This window comes from Rhipicephalus sanguineus, chromosome 6, assembly GCF_013339695.2.
Source record: "Rhipicephalus sanguineus isolate Rsan-2018 chromosome 6, BIME_Rsan_1.4, whole genome shotgun sequence".
Taxonomy (NCBI): domain Eukaryota; kingdom Metazoa; phylum Arthropoda; class Arachnida; order Ixodida; family Ixodidae; genus Rhipicephalus; species Rhipicephalus sanguineus.
This window is the reverse complement of record NC_051181.1, coordinates 148,018,349-148,038,152: the sequence shown is the minus strand read 5'-3', so window position 1 is coordinate 148,038,152 and position 19,804 is coordinate 148,018,349. Positions and strand designations below refer to the sequence as shown.

The window sequence follows — 19,804 nt, the reverse complement described above, 5'->3', positions numbered from 1 at the left end:
GAAGATATGGAAGAACAAAAAAAGAATAGTTAAGCAGTACAATTCAACAGGGCATGTTGCTGAGCTAGTTTGTTCATTGCTTGAGGAAGGTAGGTGTGGCCCTAAAAGACGGGGACAAAATGAAGACATGTGTATGTCTGTTCGTGTCTTCACTTTGTCCCCGTCCATTTAGCGCCGCACCTATTTTCCTCAAGCTTAGAAGGAACCATAAGATAACGGTTCCCTCTGGATATATATCTATGTATATTAGGGCATGTCTGCCCTGCACGCAAGCACAGCCAATTTCGGGATATGCGTCACCCCGTTCGGCCGACCGCGGAGGACGCTTAAGTAAAGCAATAAATTGTAAATAAATGCATGAGTGCAGCAGGCAGTAGAAGCATGACCCCAGAGAAAAGAAAGGTCTTTCTAATTCTTGCATGGCTTCAGCGTATTCCAAGCTATACCTGCTGATTTCCTAATGCCCTAACGCCACCTGTCATGAGCAACTGCGCTTCTCCTTCTCCTGATACCCCTCCCGTTGGTCTAAAATGCCACGTGTTATCTTCTCTATATCCGCTTAGCATGAACAGCCTAAGAACATAAAAAATAGAGCAAATCTGCTAAACGAAGTTCTCGACGTTCAATAATTCGCGTTTAGTGTTTATTTCTGTTAGGCCTACCGCGTTGTTTGGGTACATGGAAGCTGAAAGGGTTGAACATTGTATTCACGTGAAACACGGTTCAACGTTGTCCCACGGTTCAACGTTGTCCCACGTGTTCTCTCTCCTTTGTTCGCCAGGCTGCTGCCAGAGTCTCCGCGGTGGCTTTTATCGCGGAACCGCTTCAGCGAAGCCACCGACGCGCTGACGCGCATCGCCAAGACAAACGGCGTTTGCCCGCCCAAAAACCTGGCCATTGACTTGGAGGTAATTGGCTAATCGAGCGTGCCTCAGCACCTCTTGCCAGAAAGCCCGCCGCCCCCGCCCCCTTCTGTGTGTGTGTGTGTGTGTGTGTGTGTGTGTGTGTGTGTGTGTGTGTGTGTGTGTGTGTGTGTGTGTGTGTGTGTGTGTGTGTGTGTGTGTGTGTGTGTGTGTGTGTGTGTGTGTGTGTGTGTGTGTGTGTGTGTGTGTGTGTGTGTGTGTGTGTGTGTGTGTTACCAGCCGTTTCTTTTCACGCTTCTTTGTTATCGAAAGGTTCCTCGCTGACGCTGTTATTGATCGAAAACCTGATAATGCCCGCCTGGTTGGCCTTGCGGGAGGTTCGTGTCGATCAAAAAGAGAGAAAAGACCCAGGAGGACGAGGAAGAGGATAAGGGAGAAGCAGTTCCGCAGGCGAGAAGATTGCGGGGAGAAGTAATGCGAATGACCTGCTTACGGTGCGGATAGGAAACAAGAGAGAGAGAGAAATAGATGAAAAGGAACCGCAGGGAGGTTAACCTGGCGCAAGTGACCGGTTTGCTACCCTGCACAGGGGTGGGGATATAGGGGTCGGAAAGAGGACAGAGAGAGAGTGAGATAAAATGAAAACGAAAAAAAAACGCACACATGCACACACACGCAAGACGTTCCAGTCAGAGCCGTTCTGAGAGTTCTGAGAGAATAGGAAACAAAGTTATCCCTTCGGTCACCGTGAAAGTGGGAGCTGTAATTGTACACATGGCGCAGGAAAACTCGGGTTTCCCAACTGCGGCCGTCCGTAGTGAGCAAGAAAAAACGGCCACTTTCCGAAAGCCAGGAGGCAGTGCTGAATGACCAGCTAGTTTAGGGTAGCTATAGAAACGAATGGTAAACCCTTCAGCACACTAACGATAAGCAACAACTGCTACTTTCAACAGTTCTGAAAGAACAAAATATATCGATTTTTGGGTGTTACATGTCGGTCTCCTTTTCTTCATTTTCTTTTACGTGACAAACGTGGAAAGCAAGACGTTCACTTTCTGTATCTGCAACAAACGTGTTCTTAAAGGTGACACTCTCAGCACCGATTGCTTAGTGGTGTTGTTCTTTTCCCTTGCCAGCGAGTCCAGAGGAAGCTCGCAGAAGAAGAAATGGTGGCCAAGTCGTCTACTGTTGACCTCATACGGATGTCGAAAGTCCGCAGTAACTTTCTGATCATCACGCTGAGCTGGTATGTAATTTGCGTGGAAAATGATGTTACGTAATGCCTTGCTGATTTAGGCTAGGAGGAAGCGCCACACTTACTTTCTGAGATTCGTGCCTCATTGTGTAACTGGTGTGTTGGTCGTTACATGAGTGAAAAGCCACTAGCGGAAGAAACAGTCGGAAAACTGTAACAGAGTCTTTCCTCACAAAGCAAACAAGGAAACAAACTAGGCAACCCCGAGAAGACACGAAGCACATATTCCCGCTGACAAGACAGCCATTATTGTATTCACGGTCTCTTGTTTACAAAAATTTGAACATTTTGATTAACTCTCGTAATATCCACGCCAAGCTGTACTGCGGTAGTGTATGAGCGTGTTAACCTCTGTCCATTGTTCCATTGTGAAGTTCGATACTCACTTTCTATGACGTGGTTACGCAGGCCTTTAGTGAAGCCCGCGAGAAGGGCAGTTCTTAGTGAATAGGACCGTTTTGATGTAGTCAGTAATTCAGTACGATGGCGATGAATATCTATTCTATTAGGACAGTGAGTGTCAATTTCTAAGCGGACATTGAACCACTATCAGCTTTTGATAGTGCTTGCCGTACGTGTAACTTTTGGCATGGTCGGGTTGTCTTGCGAGGGAGTTCTAGTCATGCTACAAATGTGTCATAAAACAGCTTACAAGTTGTGTTGTGAGAATGACCAGGTATGGAAGTTACTGTTATGGTTGCTTGCTACTAGTAGAGCCCGCTCAGGCTAAATCTGATGGTAAATTTTTGTTTTGCATGATCCTCGGAGCACTACAAAAGCGCACTGAAACGATCACCAAAATATGTTTTTAGCTACGACTGAAAATACACTGTTGAATCAGTGGCTGTGAGAAAAAAGAATTCTGGCCCCCTCCTTTCTGCCTGACTTTCACGCTCACAGAGTGAATGAACGAAGAAACTAGAGGAAATATAAATCCACAATCTGATTAATCACGCAGAAGACAGCCATCTCAGCTCCCAACCACTGAGTCAGTCATGCTTTCGTCCTGCCATCAAGGGTCGCCAACGCGAGCGCATACTACGGCATGAGCATCAACGTGACCAACATGAGCGGCAACGAGTTCGTAAACTTCTTCCTGCTGGGCCTGGTCGAGTTTCCGGCCTGCGTGATCGCCTGGTGGGCCATGGAGAAACTGGGACGCCGATGGATGAACGTCTTCTTCCAGTTCATGGTCAGCGCGTCGTGCATTGCCTTCTGCCTCGCGCCCAAAGGTGAGCGTCGTGCCTTGGCGCAATGGTGTATTCCGGTTGAGGTCTCTAACAGCAATACGGCAACACTTGCGATGTTTGCAAACGGGTACCGTCGTCATGTTTTTTCTTCCAAACGGGTACCGTCGTCACAGCTCTTTGTATATGTGTTCAACATTCGAAGCAGCGTCCACAACGCGGGAATCAACTCGTTGTATCTGTCACATCGTCGTACGATCATCGTAATCCGCCTTTCTTTCACGATTTCACGGCGCATGCGCAAAAATTCGTGAAACGTCTCTTCATCTCGGAGGCTTTTGTTCAGGCAATACCGGTCGTCCTGTCGTCCCGGCTCCTGCCAAAATCCTACCAAAATGCCAGAGGGAAGCGCACGAAAACGTAAAAGGCTGATTTTCGTCTTCGTGTGGAGTGCGGTGTAGGGGTGAAGATTATTGAGGGGATGGGAGAAAGAAGGATTTCTGCAGGTGAAGCGCTTGTCCCCTTCGGTCAGTCCCACAGAGCGGCCAGGCTGTTGCTTCGCGCAGCAATGTGCGTAAAAGGCGGCGCACGCCATATCTTGAATGCAATCTGCGGCGGTCTCAAAGGTCTCAAAGGTTTCTTCGCGAACGCTCTCTCCGCGCGCCTAATGTTGCAGATCGCGTTATCTTTATCTCAAAGAAGCGAGAAGCAATACAATGCGTCTTCTCCCCTACGCTTGCGCTGTTCATCGTGCCAGTGGTGTGAAAATGAGTCTTCGCAGTTGAGTGAGATGCGTTCGTGTTTGTGCATGCATAACACTGAGCTCATGAATTTAGTTAGTACGCCAATGCTTACTGCGATACAAAGGACCGATAAAAAAAATAAACCTTACTTTGATAAGCTGTTTAATGTTTTGCTGTCGCTATAAATCAACGAAAGGGGGGAAATTTAAAGGCTCGTTTTTCTTTGTTACACAACGTTAACGAGGACTAAAAGAATATCAAGACAAGGAAAGTATAGGGGATGTTATATGTAGTGATTACGATATAAGTGTGAAGAAATTGAAGTGGGCGAAAAGATACCGGCGTGTTTTTCGGAATAAAGTCTGTGTGTGTGCTTTTTCTTTTCTTTTTTTTCTTCCTTTTTTTTTGACGAAAAGGCGACTGCCGCCGGCAGAGACCGAACCTGATCGCTATAAGTGTTTCGCTTTTCGGCAAGACTGCAACTTTTCCGCGAATCTCGTGTTGCAAAAACTTCTCCCAGGGCTCACACATTTCAAGTTTGTTTGTAAACGTGTAACAGTATAACATTAAGGACATCCGTTTTAGCGCCTCAGCGAGATTCAATCGTGCTTCTTCCACCTTCTTGCGTGCAGACGCTCTAGTCACCGGCATCGTCCTCGTGATGCTGGCCAAGTTCTTCTGCACGGCGTCCGCCATGGTCATGTACCAGCAGGCGTCCGAAGTGATGCCCACTCCTGTGCGCTCCTTTGCTCTGGGCGCGTCTTCATCGGTGGCTTCGACGATCACCATCTGCATGCCCTACATCATCTACCTTGTACGTTCTACCGAACTGCTCGATTATTTTTTTCTACAGTACCAATATACAGTAAACACCGAAATCGGCAAATCAATTCTGCGGAGGCCCTCAGTGTGGAGGAGGAAGCTTCATGAAACAGAAAAAGAAATTTATTTATTTATTTATTTATTTATTTATTTATTTATTTATTTATTTATTTATTTATTTATTTTATTCCATTATGGTCGACATGACCCGGGTAAGATTAAAAGTACATGCAGACATGCTGGCACTGTGTTTCTTACACTTCTTCGCGCTCTCTCTCGTGTTCACATCCAGGACTGGTGCCCTGACGCGCCATACATGTATGCGCGATGTCTAACACTGTGTCGTCCCTTTATCCCTTCTCGCAGGGAAAGTACGGAACCTGGATCCCGTTTTCAGTCATAGCCATGCTCGCAACACTGGGAGGAGGATTTTCCGCCTGGCTGCCTGAAACCCGCGGTTACCCTCTGTACCAGAACATGGAGGACGCACAGAAGTTTTCTGTGAAACAAAAATTTTTCTCTTTCAACAGGTGCGTGTTGTCCGTGCTCTAGAATGTGCATGATAGAACAGCGAGTGAAAAAGCAAACTACACAGGTGTCGGCCGCGAGAATAACCGCCTCCATCTTCCAGAAAAGAGTCCGACAAATACTCACGATTAAGGCGAAAGCCTTAAGTGGACTAACGGGGACAATTGGGCGAGTTGGTGCAAATTCATATTTTAAGAAAGCGCGAAAAAAACCACAACACAGAAAAACGACAGGATGACGCACTACTAGCAACTGGAGTTTAATCGAAAGCGTAGAAAGATACGTGATACGGCTGCGTGATTCTTAAATCTTCAGAATCGAAGTAGCGCGGAAGCAACACAAAGGACAAGAAGGGACGCAGACTAGCGTTTGTCTGCGTCCTTTCTTGTCCTTTTTGTTTTTCATTTTTGTTTTTCGTACTTTCTACAAATATTCCTTAAAGGGCCCCTCACCAGGGCACATAGCAAATTTTAGTTAGACGCTGGAAGTTGTTGTGTGCCGAATGAAGAGCAGTATGCCGCAAGAATTTTTCAAATCGGTTCATTACGAGCTGAGAAAAACAATAATTTGTAGTGGCGCGAAACCATGATGCGAGGAGGCGTTTCAAACCCTTGCCACTCGCCCCGTGTAGCCTTAGCAAGCCAAATCCCTTCCCTACCCTCTTCACTTGACACATACGCATGAACACGTCATGCGCATGCATGGTCACGTGCGCATGACGTGCCCGAGCCAGCCCGAGCACGCGAGCGGCGTTGCACAGCCGCTACCTTTTTTTTTTTTATGTAGCGGCCGTGGGCGTTTTGTCGACGTTCTCTGTGGTGTACTGCCTGTTTCTGCGAGACGGGCATGAAAGTTGAGACATTTGTACGGGCTCGAGAGTGGCCGTATCATGAGCGAGTGCCGCACTAACGTTTACTTGGACGCGGTAGAATAAATGAGCATAACGAGTGCTCGAACGCGTAAGAACATTACTTTCGTTTCCAGGGCTGGCGTCTGCTCGATGCGCTAACCGCGGGGACACGAACGCATGGGAAAGGGAGGCACATTAGCCCCGCATCTCGCTGCAATTCACGAAAAAAAAATGAAAAAGACGCACACATTCCCTTTGTGTGTCTCACTATTTCTCTCAAGTTTTATTAATCTATTCAACCAACAAAGTACACAAACTACGCATGTCGTGTCAAATAATTGTCGCAGTGTCACGTGCTCTGTTGGCGACGTCAGAGCACAGTCGTCTACGTAGAGCAGCGGCGTCACAGCACTACCATCGACGTAGGGTCATTTTCTCATGTACGTCATCCCCTCATTCTCTAAAGCGCGTGCCCGCGAGAGGAAGGGCAAGCAGCGTTCACCTCGAAATTTGACCCATTTCCGCGGCGCGTAGCGTTGCAAATTTTGGCAGACGTGATAGTGAACGCCCAGTGTATGCATTGCGCTCGTCAGCTCAAAATTGTCAAACCTGGTGAGGGGCCCTTTAAGTAGCTATATATGCGCTACCGTCCGGGAGACTTGCGCGAGACTTCGCGAGACCTTTCCAGGCTCGCGAGGTCTCGCAACTGCCCTTCCAAAAAACCCACGTGACCTCCGCGCGAGTGATGACGTCGCATCATGACGTCATGAGAAGTAACCATGACGTAACCGCTCACTCGGAGGTCGCGTGGGTTTTTTTACGGGACGTTGTCGCGTGACGGCATCGTGGCGTCACAGATCGCCAGAATGTGTGACGTCATCATGACGTCACACATTCTGTCACTGCCTGACATCTTATAACGGTCAAAAGTAGCCCGATCCCGGAGGCCGCGCAATACCACGGGAGGTGCAGAAAGCTTCAGTGGATGGGGGACAAACATTTGAATCGATGGAGAAGGTCGAAGCAATTTATTGCGTGTCTTTCACACTGCGACTCATTATTTCATTAAGCCTGCTCCCCCACTGTATAAGCTAATGCACTACCAAGTTCACAACAGACTTTAGCTTTCAAATGTCAGGTGGTGTAGCATGCTGCCAGTTTTATTTATTGTTTTAAAATATTTAGGAAAGAGGGTTCATTTTGCTGCCGCTGATAACAGCACTCGAGAGGATCCTGCTACAGCTTCGATTTCTCTTGCGCAAGTCCTTATAACGGCTTTTATTACTACGACAATCTCCACCAGCAGTTCACAGTTCAGTCCCTCCATTCAGGTCAAAACATTAACGCAAAAAAATGACGCCTAAATTTTACTTAATAATGCCTCTCTTTAGGGCTTCGAAGCCGCAGTTATTTTCTTACCCAAAAGAGTTTGGTGTGCCTTCCTTCCCGTGGATGAATTAAGAGTGCACGGGTCATTATGAGCTTTTCTACATGAGATGTTCGCTTATTCGTAACACACACAACTACTGGAAAAACATTCTAAAGTAAATGCAAAAAGTGTGAACAAACTACATGCCGACCGATGACAAAGCAATGCAAATGATTACATCTCTGCCTTGGGTATGAAACCATATATCAAGGAACACAATATGGACATGCAGTGTCATAGGTGTCTCTGAAGCATGCGGAGCCCTAACTGCAACAGCGCTGCGCTTGGTATTGAGTGCTCTAATGATTTTTCTTATATTTTACCAACCGCAAACTTTGAGCGTTGAGTGTGCTCCATCTGGCGTGTGCTACTTTTACACAAGAGCTTACGCTTCTTACAGGTTACTCTTACACTTCTCACCGCATTGCACCTTCCGTTGCTCCTCTGTACAAAACATCAAAACATACATCGTCCAGAATTCACCCTCGTGGCATCACTGCGTCTACGTCTCGAGTTTAGAATTCGTATGAACTGCTTTTCGCACTCTGTCGTAGCCTGCAAACTATGCAGTGCATAAAATTAAACATTACATATGACAAGGATTCTGCGCGTATAAGATCACACGTTGCGTCTAATTCGAAATAAGAACATTCCTACGCATCGCATTCCGTTTTACGGTATTTCATTGCCCAATTCATCGATGCTTCGCTTCATACTGGTTGCAACGCACGTTCAGGAACATTTATATTTGTCTTTTTCTTTGGAAACTGAACGCGGAACACTGCATCGTCACCCAGGTGTCTTTGAAGGCACTTTTGTAGGTTTTCAGCGTAGTCAAGGTTTATCTAAGGTCTCCGACTATTTTCAGTGTGCAAAGTCTGGAAGATGCTTAAACATTGTCGTCTGTTTGCTTGTTTCTTTTTTTGTTATTTCTCCACAGGAGGCCCAAGGAACAGCAGCCTAGTCTAGACAACCAACCAAACGAGAAGGAGATGAGCCTGATCGCAAACGGTTGTCCTCCTTGAACAGCTGTTTAGAACTGGGAGAACAAATTGAGCGCCAATGTTTGTTTTTATTTGTTCCAAGCTACCAACGCCGTGGACTGGAACCGTCAACATTCCACCTCCCTTAGCTGATCCTCCAACGTGCAGCAGCTGTTGAATAGTGTTGAATAGTGCTGAATAGTGAATTTACCAGGCATCATCCGTATATGCATATTAGTATGAAGCGTCGAGTCGGAATGACAACAAGCTTTGTTTCCATGCTTAATATTTTATCTTACATCGGCATGACTCATACCCGGCAAGCGAGTTCTATAGACTGCGGCATGTGTCGACTTGCCACGTAGCTTGGTGACATTGTTACATAACATGTAGTAAAATGCGACAATTTTGGAATAGTCACGCATGAGATATAGCCTCCCTGTAATATATTTCTCCTGTAGTGCACGTTTGATTGCAGTCCAGCGGTATACAAAACGATGAGAACGAACGCTCAATACGATAATTGTATGTTATTCGAAGGAGGTAGTTAATTCGCAACTGTTAGAACATTTAAGTGTTGAACGTGCAACAGAGACTGAAACAACAGTGAAACCAAGGTGCTGCTAATTATTATGTACAGTTGCTGATCAAAGGCGTGTTGCCCGGCTACCTTAATTATTTTTTACTTCACGATAGGCTCAGTCATAAAAAAACAAAAAATACACTTACGAACGACCTCGAATCGGCACTCAAACTTGTCTAATCAATGCGACCGCGAAGCCGGAAAGATCCGCCCACCTTCAAGACAGTCTCTGCATACATGTGAATTCAACAGCACTGTTCCACCGCTCTTCCAGGAAAGCTTCATAAAGGTACTGATCTGCCAGCGAAGTCAGCGCAGATGTTCGTCTGCTGTAGTTATCGTAATGTCCGTGACCTCCAAACAAGAAAGAAGTTGACATGAGATGGAGACTCGAAGCGACGAAAAATCGTTGAACAGGGAATGCTGCTGGAGCCGACGTTTCGACAAGTTGCCTTGTCTTCATCCAAAGCAGCAACGCGAAGAGAAGTCCACTCGCCGAAACATCATATCCAACGACATTCCCTGTTAAACAATTTTTCACGATGTCCATGGCTTGTGTCCTTATACGTGTCCATGACTTATGTCATTTCTTATCGCGACACCTGTATACGATCGCATGTTATCTGTGATTAAAAAGAGGTTGTCTTTCACTTTGCTGTTCTCTTTCGAAGGCAACTGAAAAAAAAAAAGTTGACTATTTTTTATAAGAACGCTGGGAAAACGAATTAAAGGATTTCGGTTCCTTCCTCTATGACGAACAGTCGTGCGCGCGAAGCGTTAGCTGCTCGTGCCCTGCACTTGCAACGTTAGCCGACACTGGACCAACAGTAGCCAGCCGTAGCCAAGGTGATCCATCAGTTAACCAGAAATAGGCAACACTAGGCATCCGTAAGATAAGGTTATCCAGTGTTGGTAAACATTAGCGAGTGCTGCTGTAATGCGTCCAAGGGCTTAACGCTCCTTTCCGAAAATTCGCCATGGCTTCATAATGGAGTACGCTTTCAAAAGGTAATTATTCTCGACGTTTATATTTTCGATGAATTGTAAGCTTATGTGACAGTTTGCTACCTTACCTCAGCAGTGTTCCTCTTTTTTTTCTAATTTTGACCCTGAAGCTATTGTTTCTTCAAGTCAAACCAGAAACTGCCTCTGAAACTCCAGTTCGTTTTCCGTAGATACTTCGCGTTAAAATTAAATAGCCCAAGAAGAAGCACATCAATTCCATGATTTCAAGTCCTATTCGCCAGGTAAAAATGTTTCTTTGTTCTTTACGGTATTGCATAAGGTGTAACTTCCTAATACAGCTGAAACACATTTATAATTTTTTTTTTCAGAAACTCACACGTGATCACGGCGTAAAATTCCTTCCCATGTAATGCCGCAAAAGCAGCAGTGCAATACCATATCATGCTCATGAAAGCTTCTCAGGATATAACTGCTCATCTGGCCTAAGTCAAATTTCTGACGTGAACGTGGACAAGATCTGAGGTACTAGTAACTTATATTTAACACTTGTGAGTTCACTTGACGTAAAAAAAAAGCCTCTTGCCGAGTCATTACACATGCATCATATAGCGCAAGGCAGACACGGAGACACAGCAGTCAAAACCAGGTATGAGCCAATATTCCAGTATAAATCAAAGCGAGCCAGTGTATCGTGATGTCCTGACGTAGCCACCTCTTGGGCACCAAAATTTAAATTATTTTGTAGAAAGAAGGATTGCACAATGATTTAAAATATTCTGATAGTTGTCACAACTTCCCCAAGGGTTTAAAGTGCTATAACCGTCATTTATTGCAAAAACAATAGGTAAAGTTTTAAGTGACAGGAAAATAAGTGACGTTTCGGTAAAAGCATGTGGAAACATTACGTTTAAATTAAGCATTTTCGAACGGAGCACTATAATTATTTATCCATGGCCTCTAGAGTTGCGTTCTGATACGATTGACTGAAACCGACTACCAAGTGATCAACAACTAGTTCTATAGTCGGATACAGCTTAAGAAGACTCCGGCATTTCCTCCTTAAAAGCGTATGCACACCAGCCTGTAACAATGGACGCAAATTTTGTACTGATGTCACGAGCTGAACGACCGGAGAATATTGTCGAGCGCATGAATGGTACTATTTCTTTACTCTCAGAGGTGATCGACTGCCGCGCTTCGGTCACCTGGGCGCCATCCAGTTAACTATCTCCAGCCCCTACCAAGAAAACTCTCTCGCTCTCAGATGAGTTGCGAAATGGCACCCCTTTAATTCTCGTACATTAATTATAACGAAGACACCAAACCGGGCCAAACCATGTCAAAGGCGAGAGTGGTTCCTCTCGCCTTCGCTTTCCGCCCTTTCCTCGCCACGTGTTTTCATAGGAGCCGTGCCGAGTATCATAGGAGTATCAAACGTCACGTTGGTGCTCCTCCGCACATTAAAATTTCACACTGTCGACTTCCACGCACCAAAACCGTACGCTTTTGCAACTACGCACTGTCGCCGCTCACACGTGCAATGCAGAACACGAGGTTTATCGTCCACGACAGCGAGCTAATGAGTTGATTAAGCACAACAGGAAGCGACAGTGACAGGCAAGCCAGAGCGGGAGGGCGTTGCAAAGACCTGTTGACAGAGAGACCGGAATTGACGTCCATCATGCAAGGACAAATGGAGACCCAAATGGCCCCACGACATATGTGCATTGGGAACCGGTATAAGCACTCTAATAAAAAAAGAGTTTTTGGACTCCTTTCGGGGAGTCTTGGCTTGCCACGTATATGACTCTCTCTAAAGAGGCACGCAAACTCGCTTTCGGAGTCATTATACTCTCTTCGGAGAGTCGTGTGACCCACAAGAGAGTTAACATGCCTCTTTAAAGAGAATCATATACGTGGCAAGTCAAGGCTTCCCGAAAGGAGTCAAAAGACTTTTTTTCTTCGAGAGTAGAGGATTACTTCTTGAACTAGAAGATGCTTAGAGGTCCTTTGAAAAAATTCCGGAGCCCTTCCCCTACCGTGAAAATGGGGGCAAGCGAAGCATGGCGCGTGCGTTTCGCCTGACCTACTACTTTTGTTTGTTTCTTCCTTTCTTTCTATCGCATTGCGCAATGCTCCCTCCTAACTTCTTCCTTACTCTATGCCGGTAAGTGGACCGTCACCCACGTGCTTAGCAGCACAACACTTCGGTTGCTACAGGCAACAGCGACGGTCATGCGTTCACATTCAGGCAACAATGAATTTGGCGACGTGAAATGACAGGTCATCTAGATATAAACGATCGGATTGCCATATCAAAAACCGCTGATCGCCTACAAGCCCGCTATCGAGAGAGCGCATCAATTATTGGTAGGGGTGTGCGAATATTCGAAAGTTTCGAATATTCGTCGAATATTACATTCGAAAAATTCGTATTCGATTCGAAAATCGTGTATTCGAAAAGTTTCGAATATTCGATAACCTCGAATATTCGAAAAATTCGAATATGCGATTCGATTATCATGCATAAAATAACTCTTCTTCCACACTTCTGCTGCGTTCGTATCGCTAAAAACGTTACCGAGAGGAGCGATAAACATCCTAAGTACACGGAGGCACGATATCTGCCTGCGACGAGCGCCCCAATACGTATGATTTATTGCTGGTGCACCTCTGACGTGCAGCGCTGTTGGCGATCATGTAACCGTACATTTTCAATATTATGCGGCCGTAACGTGCCGCACTACCACTCGTTCACTATGCGGGACCACTTCTGAAGAAAGACAGTGACCCACGTGACTGGTGGCGGACTGTTCAGATACCCCAGTCTGGCAAAGCTTTGCCCCATGTAACTCCCTATACCAGCCACTTCTGTTCCAAGCGGGCGTGCCTTTTCAGTGGCAGGGGGGTGGGGGGGTTGTCTCTGTTACAAGGGAGCGCCTGCTGCCTGATCATGTGGAGCAACTCATATTTATTCATGATAACGTGTAGTCATTACTTTCATTGTGCCGTGATATTTGCTTGTGTTGTGATGTGCATTGTGTTAGCCTATAATAATATCTGGGGTTTAACGTCCCAAAACCACGATATGATTATGAGAGACGCTGTAGTGGAGGGCTCCGGAAATTTCGACCACCTGGGGTTCTTTAACGTGCACCTAAATCTAAGTACACGGGCCTCAGACATTTTCGCCTCCATCGAAAATGCAGCTGCCGCGGCCGGGATTCGATCCCGCGACCTTCGGGTCAGCAGTCGAGCGCCATAACCACTAGACCACCGTGGCGGGGCATTGTGCTAGCTTGGACATTGTGTTCTGGAGATAGCAGTGTATGTTGTGTTGCCAGTCAGGCTGTTAATGTTTTTTTTTTTTTTCAAATAGCTACATGTTACATAAAGTATTGTTACTGTGGAGGCATTTTTCCTTTGATATTCGATATTCGATTCGATATTCGAAGGTGGATATTCGTATTCGATTCGTATTCGAAAAATTTGATATTCGCACACCCCTAATTATTGGAAAACGGCGCATAAAGATACACTTGTGACCAGTGTACCTCGAGCGTGCGCTAGTCACATGCCCCCCCGCCCTCCCCCTAGATCTTCTCGAAAAAAATTTCTCGCTATGCCCTCCCTGGGGAAACAGTCACCCTGTCGAAACGTTTATTCCAGTGGGATCCCTCGTTCAACCGCAGTGCCTTCTAGGACCTGTAAAATTTCGTTTGCGTCAAGTCATTTGACAACTGCTAATATAGAGCGTAGGCCGTTTTATTAGTCCCGTACGCGTTAGTCGGTTGTCCCACAGAGCCAACATCCCAAAAAAAAAACAGCTCGCCAAAACATCGTGACGGTCTGGCGTCATGCCGCCACGCGGCTCGGCGTCACTAAGTGACCGCACACTCTTAAAAAAAAGGGTGTCTGTACTGACTACCTTTGGGTGGTAATCGCCTCGCTACACATATGATGACCTTTTGGGGTGTCAAACGACTCCCTTCGTTCTTCAGACCAACGACTCCCTTCTTCACAATTTGGGGTGTCAAACGACTCCCTTCGTTCTTCAGACCAACGACTCCCTTCTTCACAAGCAGAGAGTCTACGTTACTCCCAACGCAGGAGTCTACGTGACTACCTTTTATTTCCCGCTAGTACCTCTAGGTAGTCAGGGTGACTCCTTTGCCATGGTAACGCTGACCCCCACTGGAGCGTTCCTTTGACTCCGTTGTCCTTAAGGACAGTGGTGTACATGACTCCCCTGGCAAGAGTCAGTGTGACCACTTCGTGGTACTCAATGAGACACTCTGCAACAAATAATGCGTTTATTTTTCTTCTTGGTCGATATTGATGAAACTTGCTGAGTTTAGGTTTACTTATGTGGCGATTTCAAATATGCAATTATCTGGAAGAAAACGCAGTTTTTACACATAAAAATTTCATGTGTCTTGATGAGCAAGCCTTTCCAAACTTGGAGTTACAAAGTAAATCGACATATCGCTATAGTTAGGGGATAAAAACTGTATGCAATAGTTTTAAAGGAGTTTACTGCGCTGTTCTGGCATAATGTTCATGAACCCACTAGCCCACATACGAACTCGCGTTTTAAACCCATTTGAGTTAAAAGTTACGTAATATTGAACTCTCGTGAGCGAATCACCAGCTAGACATACACTTACTGGTCAATGGTTCAGCATACTATGACTATTGTTAAGTGGGTTTAGGACATGCATTCTGGTTATGTTGCATACAGTTCCCATTTCATATTATTGTGATATGCTTACTTTGTAACTCGTGCAGGCCTAACATGGCACATGAAATGTTTGATATACTTAACACGACATATAATAGTAGAAAAATATTTGCATTTTCAAAATCAGCGTACAAATACACATAAACTAAACAAGTTTTATAGAGATTGATCAAGAATTTCAAAAGAACTTCAAATCAGAGCGAACACCATTAGGGTTTTATCTGACAATCGACGAAAGTTGGTGCCGCTACCTCTTGTTACTCAACAAGGCACTTCCACCGGGTTTACTCAAACAGGAACACTGTGGTGGATGCATGACAGCCGCAACAAGTTTTTGTAGCAACTTTACAGTGCTGCACTCGATTCCTCTGGGGGAAATAAAATACTACTCGAAGTTTATATAGATGAGTCTCAGAACAATTTCCGCTCGCGTAAAACAACAAAAAATGTTGATTCTAGAAGAAAGTAAGCCATGCAACACGGAAACAGAAGAGATGCGGACAGCTCAAACGCTAGCGTTTGGTTTGTCTGTGTCTTCTCTTTCACGTCTCCATGCCTTCATCCTATAAACAAACTGAAATTTCTGCGATTCGTAAAATTATTCTTTGAATCGGTTTTAAACACTTCATGCCATTTCATACATGTTCACATTGTAATGACAACCTACTGTTTTATCAGTAAGCACCTAAACTATAGGCACAACATCCTGCGAATAATGCGTAGTCCTTAGCCACGTCACCACAATTGTTAAGCATTTTATATATATATATATATATATATATATCTGTGTGTGTGTGTGTTTGACATTTTTGAGCGCGCAAAAGAACAGGGACGAAAAACGCCGCGGACACAGCGCTGACTTCCAACATATGCTTTATTTTCTACAGTGGTACATATATATATATAGACAACAAAAAGCAACGCACGCAGGTGCATTGTACAGGAAGGCTTCATGTAAAACCACAAATAAGTATGCATGATAAGCAATCAAACAACCTGATACCGGATTTTTTTCTTCTTTAAGAGATCAAGCGGTCATTCCTGACTACCACTATCGTCTAGTCACCCTGTGGGCCTTGCTTAGAAAGTCTAGTTCTTTTTGGATAGGTCAATTGAAGGTGCACTAATGCACATCAGCACGTCTCCCAAACTTGCAATCTTCGCCGCTTCAATTATCTCGCGTGTTGTTTGTGCCTGGCTCCTTCCTGTCGCAGTGCACTGCGAATACATGGGATCGCACCCACACTTCCTGCAGTGGAAAGCCAAATGTCCCACACCTCCAGTTCGCAAGTTATTTGCGTGCTCACGCAGCCTGTCATTGGCACACCGTCCCGTCTGCCCTATGTATTTCTTGCCACAGGACAGCAGTAACTCATAAACGATGTTGTTCTCACATTTAACAAAGCTTTCTTTGTGCTTTTTTTGGCACCTGGGTTTTTCAGAACCACTGTAGGAGGCCTTGCACAGATTATAAAGCTTGTTTGGTGCTGAAAGGACGACTCTTACGTTGGCGTTGTTTCCTATCTTTTTCAGCCTATGTGAGACATCGTGAAGGTACGGTATGACGGCGCATTTCTGCTTGACAGGCTCCGTTTCTGGTGAAGCCTGCTCCTCACCCTCGCGAGTATGTTTGACAGTCTTGAGAAGACCCTCCGCCACAGATGTGACGACATACTGAGGAAATCCCGCCTTTTTCAGGCAGTCAGCTTGCGCCTGGAAACTACACGAACACTTGTGAGGACATGAGCGGCGAAGCGCATTCATTAGGGTTAATTTTGCAATACCCCTTTTAACTAGCTTGTAGTGGCCCGAAGAAAACGGCAGAAGCGGCTTATTGGCCCTAGGCTCGTACGACCAGCAGACCTGGTCTCGCTCGAAGAACATTCGTAAGTCAAGAAAACGCAAGGCGTTGTTTTGCGGCATTTCATGCGTGACTGCGAGCGGTTGCAGGAAACGCGTGAACAGATCAAGTACGTTTGAAGAATAATTGCCAAATTCGCCTGGACTTGATTCTAGAAAGACAACGTAGTCGTCTACATATCTAAACACCTTCTTTACATTTGTGCCTGTTAGCTCTGTTTCTAGTTTCTAGTAACAGGCACAAATGTAAAGAAGGTGTTTAGATATGTAGACGACTACGTTGTCTTTCTAGAATCAAGTCCAGGCGAATTTGGCAATGATTCTTCAAACGTACTTGATCTGTTCACGCGTTTCCTGCAACCGCTCGCAGTCACGCATGAAATGCCGCAAAACAACGCCTTGCGTTTTCTTGACTTACAAATGTTCTTCGAGCGAGACCAGGTCTGCTGGTCGTACGAGCCTAGGGCCAATAAGCCGCTTCTGCCGTTTTTCTTCGGGGCCACTCCAAGCTAGTTAAAAGGGGTATTGCAAAATTAAAACTAATGAATGCGCTTCGCCGCTCATGTCCTCACAAGTGTTCGTGTAGTTTCCAGGCGCAAGCTGACTGCCTGAAAAAGGCGGGGTTTCCTCAGTATGTCGTCACATCTGTGGCGGAGGGCCTTCTCAAGACTGTCAAACATGCTCGCGAGGGTGAGGAGCAGGCTTCACCAGAAACGGAGCCTGTCAAGTAGAAATGCGCCGTCATACCGTACCTTCACGATGTCTCACATAGGCTGAAAAAGATAGGAAACAACGCCAACGTAAGAGTCGTCCTTTCAGCACCAAACAAGCTTTATAATCTGTGCAAGGCCTCCTACAGTGGTTCTGAAAAACCCAGGTGCCAAAAAAAGCACAAAGAAAGCTTTGTTAAATGTGAGAACAACATCGTTTATGAGTTACTGCTGTCCTGTGGCAAGAAATACATAGGGCAGACGGGACGGTGTGCCAATGACAGGCTGCGTGAGCACGCAAATAACTTGCGAACTGGAGGTGTGGGACATTTGGCTTTCCACTGCAGGAAGTGTGGGTGCGATCCCATGTATTCGCAGTGCACTGCGACAGGAAGGAGCCAGGCACAAACAACACGTGAGATAATTGAAGCGGCGAAGATTGCAAGTTTGGGAGACATGTGCATTAGTGCACCTTCAATTGACCTATCCAAAAAGAACTAGACTTTCTAATTAAGGCCCACAGGGTGACTAGACGATAGTGGTAGTCAGGAATGACCGCTTGATCTCTTAAAGAAGAAAAAATCCGGTATCAGGTTGTTTGATTGCTTATCATGCATACTTATTTGTGGTTTTACATGAAGCCTTCCTGTACAATGCGCCTGCGTGCGTTGTTTTTTGTTGTCTATATATATATCTACCACTGTAGAAAATAAAGCATATGTTGGAAGTCAGCGCTGTGTCTGCGGCGTTTTTCGTCCCTGTTCTTTTGCGCGCTCAAAAAGTCAAACATGAATTACCAACTTGCCGATGCCTACGCTCTCTCAATATGTGTGTGTGTGTGTGTGTGTGTGTGTGTGTGTGTGTGTGTGTGTGTGTGTGTGTGTGTGTGTGTGTGTGTGTGTGTGTCATTCCATGCCAGTGTCCCAGACGTGGCGCTCGCACATCACAGATTTTGCTGATAAAATTTGTGCCTCTTTCCTGTGCCACATGGAGTATTGTGGCAAAACACTTTAGGTCGAAAAAAATTTTGACAATCATGGCACCCCCTCGAAATTCGCTTCTATTTATTAAACTGTACCTAATAGAAAAATGTGTATAAAATCTATTTTGTGTGTTGAGCTACGAAACCGCGCTTGCGCTATCACAGAGGTTCTGTTTAGTTGTCCCATTCATTATTTCCGATTTTTTTTGTGTTTCACTACCGGCTACGTAGCTTCAAAACTACAAAAATCTTCAATGTTCCTGAATTTTTCTTGAGCTATTTGCAACTCACCCTAACCAATATTAGTCATAGCCTGATTTCCAGGAAAGTGTATTTTAGTACAGAAATGTTTAGGGGTAAAATATACTTCAAATCTTTCCGAAAAAATTGTGATATTTGAGAAAATGTACGATTTGTCACATGTTTGACCGCATTTTTCATACTGATGCGGTCAAAGTAAAAATCCTCGTCATGTGGCGTTTGATAGAAGACTTCATCGTTAAGTAACGAAGAAAGTCTAATCAAATCATTTTTTTTTGTTTTAAGGAAGAAAATAATTTTTGAATTTGGCCCTCCGATCGCGCAGTGCATTTCATTTTGCTGCCACTTCGCCGCAAAGCACGTGGTCGCCCTTACAGCTGACACTCGTCACAGGCAGCGGCCAGATGCGAGATGTATGTCAGCGGCTCGTGAGTGGTCGAAAGTCTTGTCGCGCTGTCAGGGCGACGAGTAATGAATTTGCGTTACAATGAGCATTTGCTAGGCGGGCCCAATGGGAAATATGGACGCCCGAGAGCAGCATGTGGAGTCGTTGGCACAATGTCCTAGAGGGACGTCTGCACAACTAGCATACACATACTGAAAGAAATAATGCACACTGTACACACTTCTTTCTCAGGGTATACGTGTTGTACAGACGGCCTCTAGCACATTGTGCCAACGACGCCATAGGCTGCTCTCGGGCGTCCATACTTCCCATTGGGCCCGCCAAGCAAGCTCACATTGTAACGCGAATTCATTACTCGTCGCCCTGACATCAACGTGACAAGACTTTCGACCACTCACGAGCCACTGACATACATCTCGCATCTGGCCGTTGCCTATGACGAGTGTCAGCTGCAAGGGCTACCACGTGCTTTGCGGCGAAGTGGCAACAAAATGAAATGCACTGCGCGTTCGGAGGACCAAATTCAAAAATTATTTTCTTCCTTAAAAGAAAAAAATGATTTGATAAGACTTTTTTCATTACTTAACGATGAAGTCTTTTATCAAACGCCGCATGACGAGGATTTTTACTTTGAC

At 45.4% G+C, this 19,804-nt stretch overlaps 1 protein-coding gene across 1 annotated transcript in view; it reads left to right on the top strand.

Moving 5' to 3' along the window:
• LOC119397630 (uncharacterized) overlaps positions 1-8,738 on the top strand; it is an 81,735-nt gene extending 72,997 nt beyond the window's left edge. Inside the window, 6 exon segments of the mRNA XM_049416627.1 lie at positions 782-908; positions 2,000-2,109; positions 3,136-3,350; positions 4,681-4,862; positions 5,237-5,400; positions 8,618-8,738. Of these exon segments, the coding sequence (XP_049272584.1) occupies positions 782-908; positions 2,000-2,109; positions 3,136-3,350; positions 4,681-4,862; positions 5,237-5,400; positions 8,618-8,702 (883 nt within the window). The 3' untranslated portion in view covers positions 8,703-8,738.
• Positions 8,739-19,804: the final 11,066 nt, after the last annotated feature.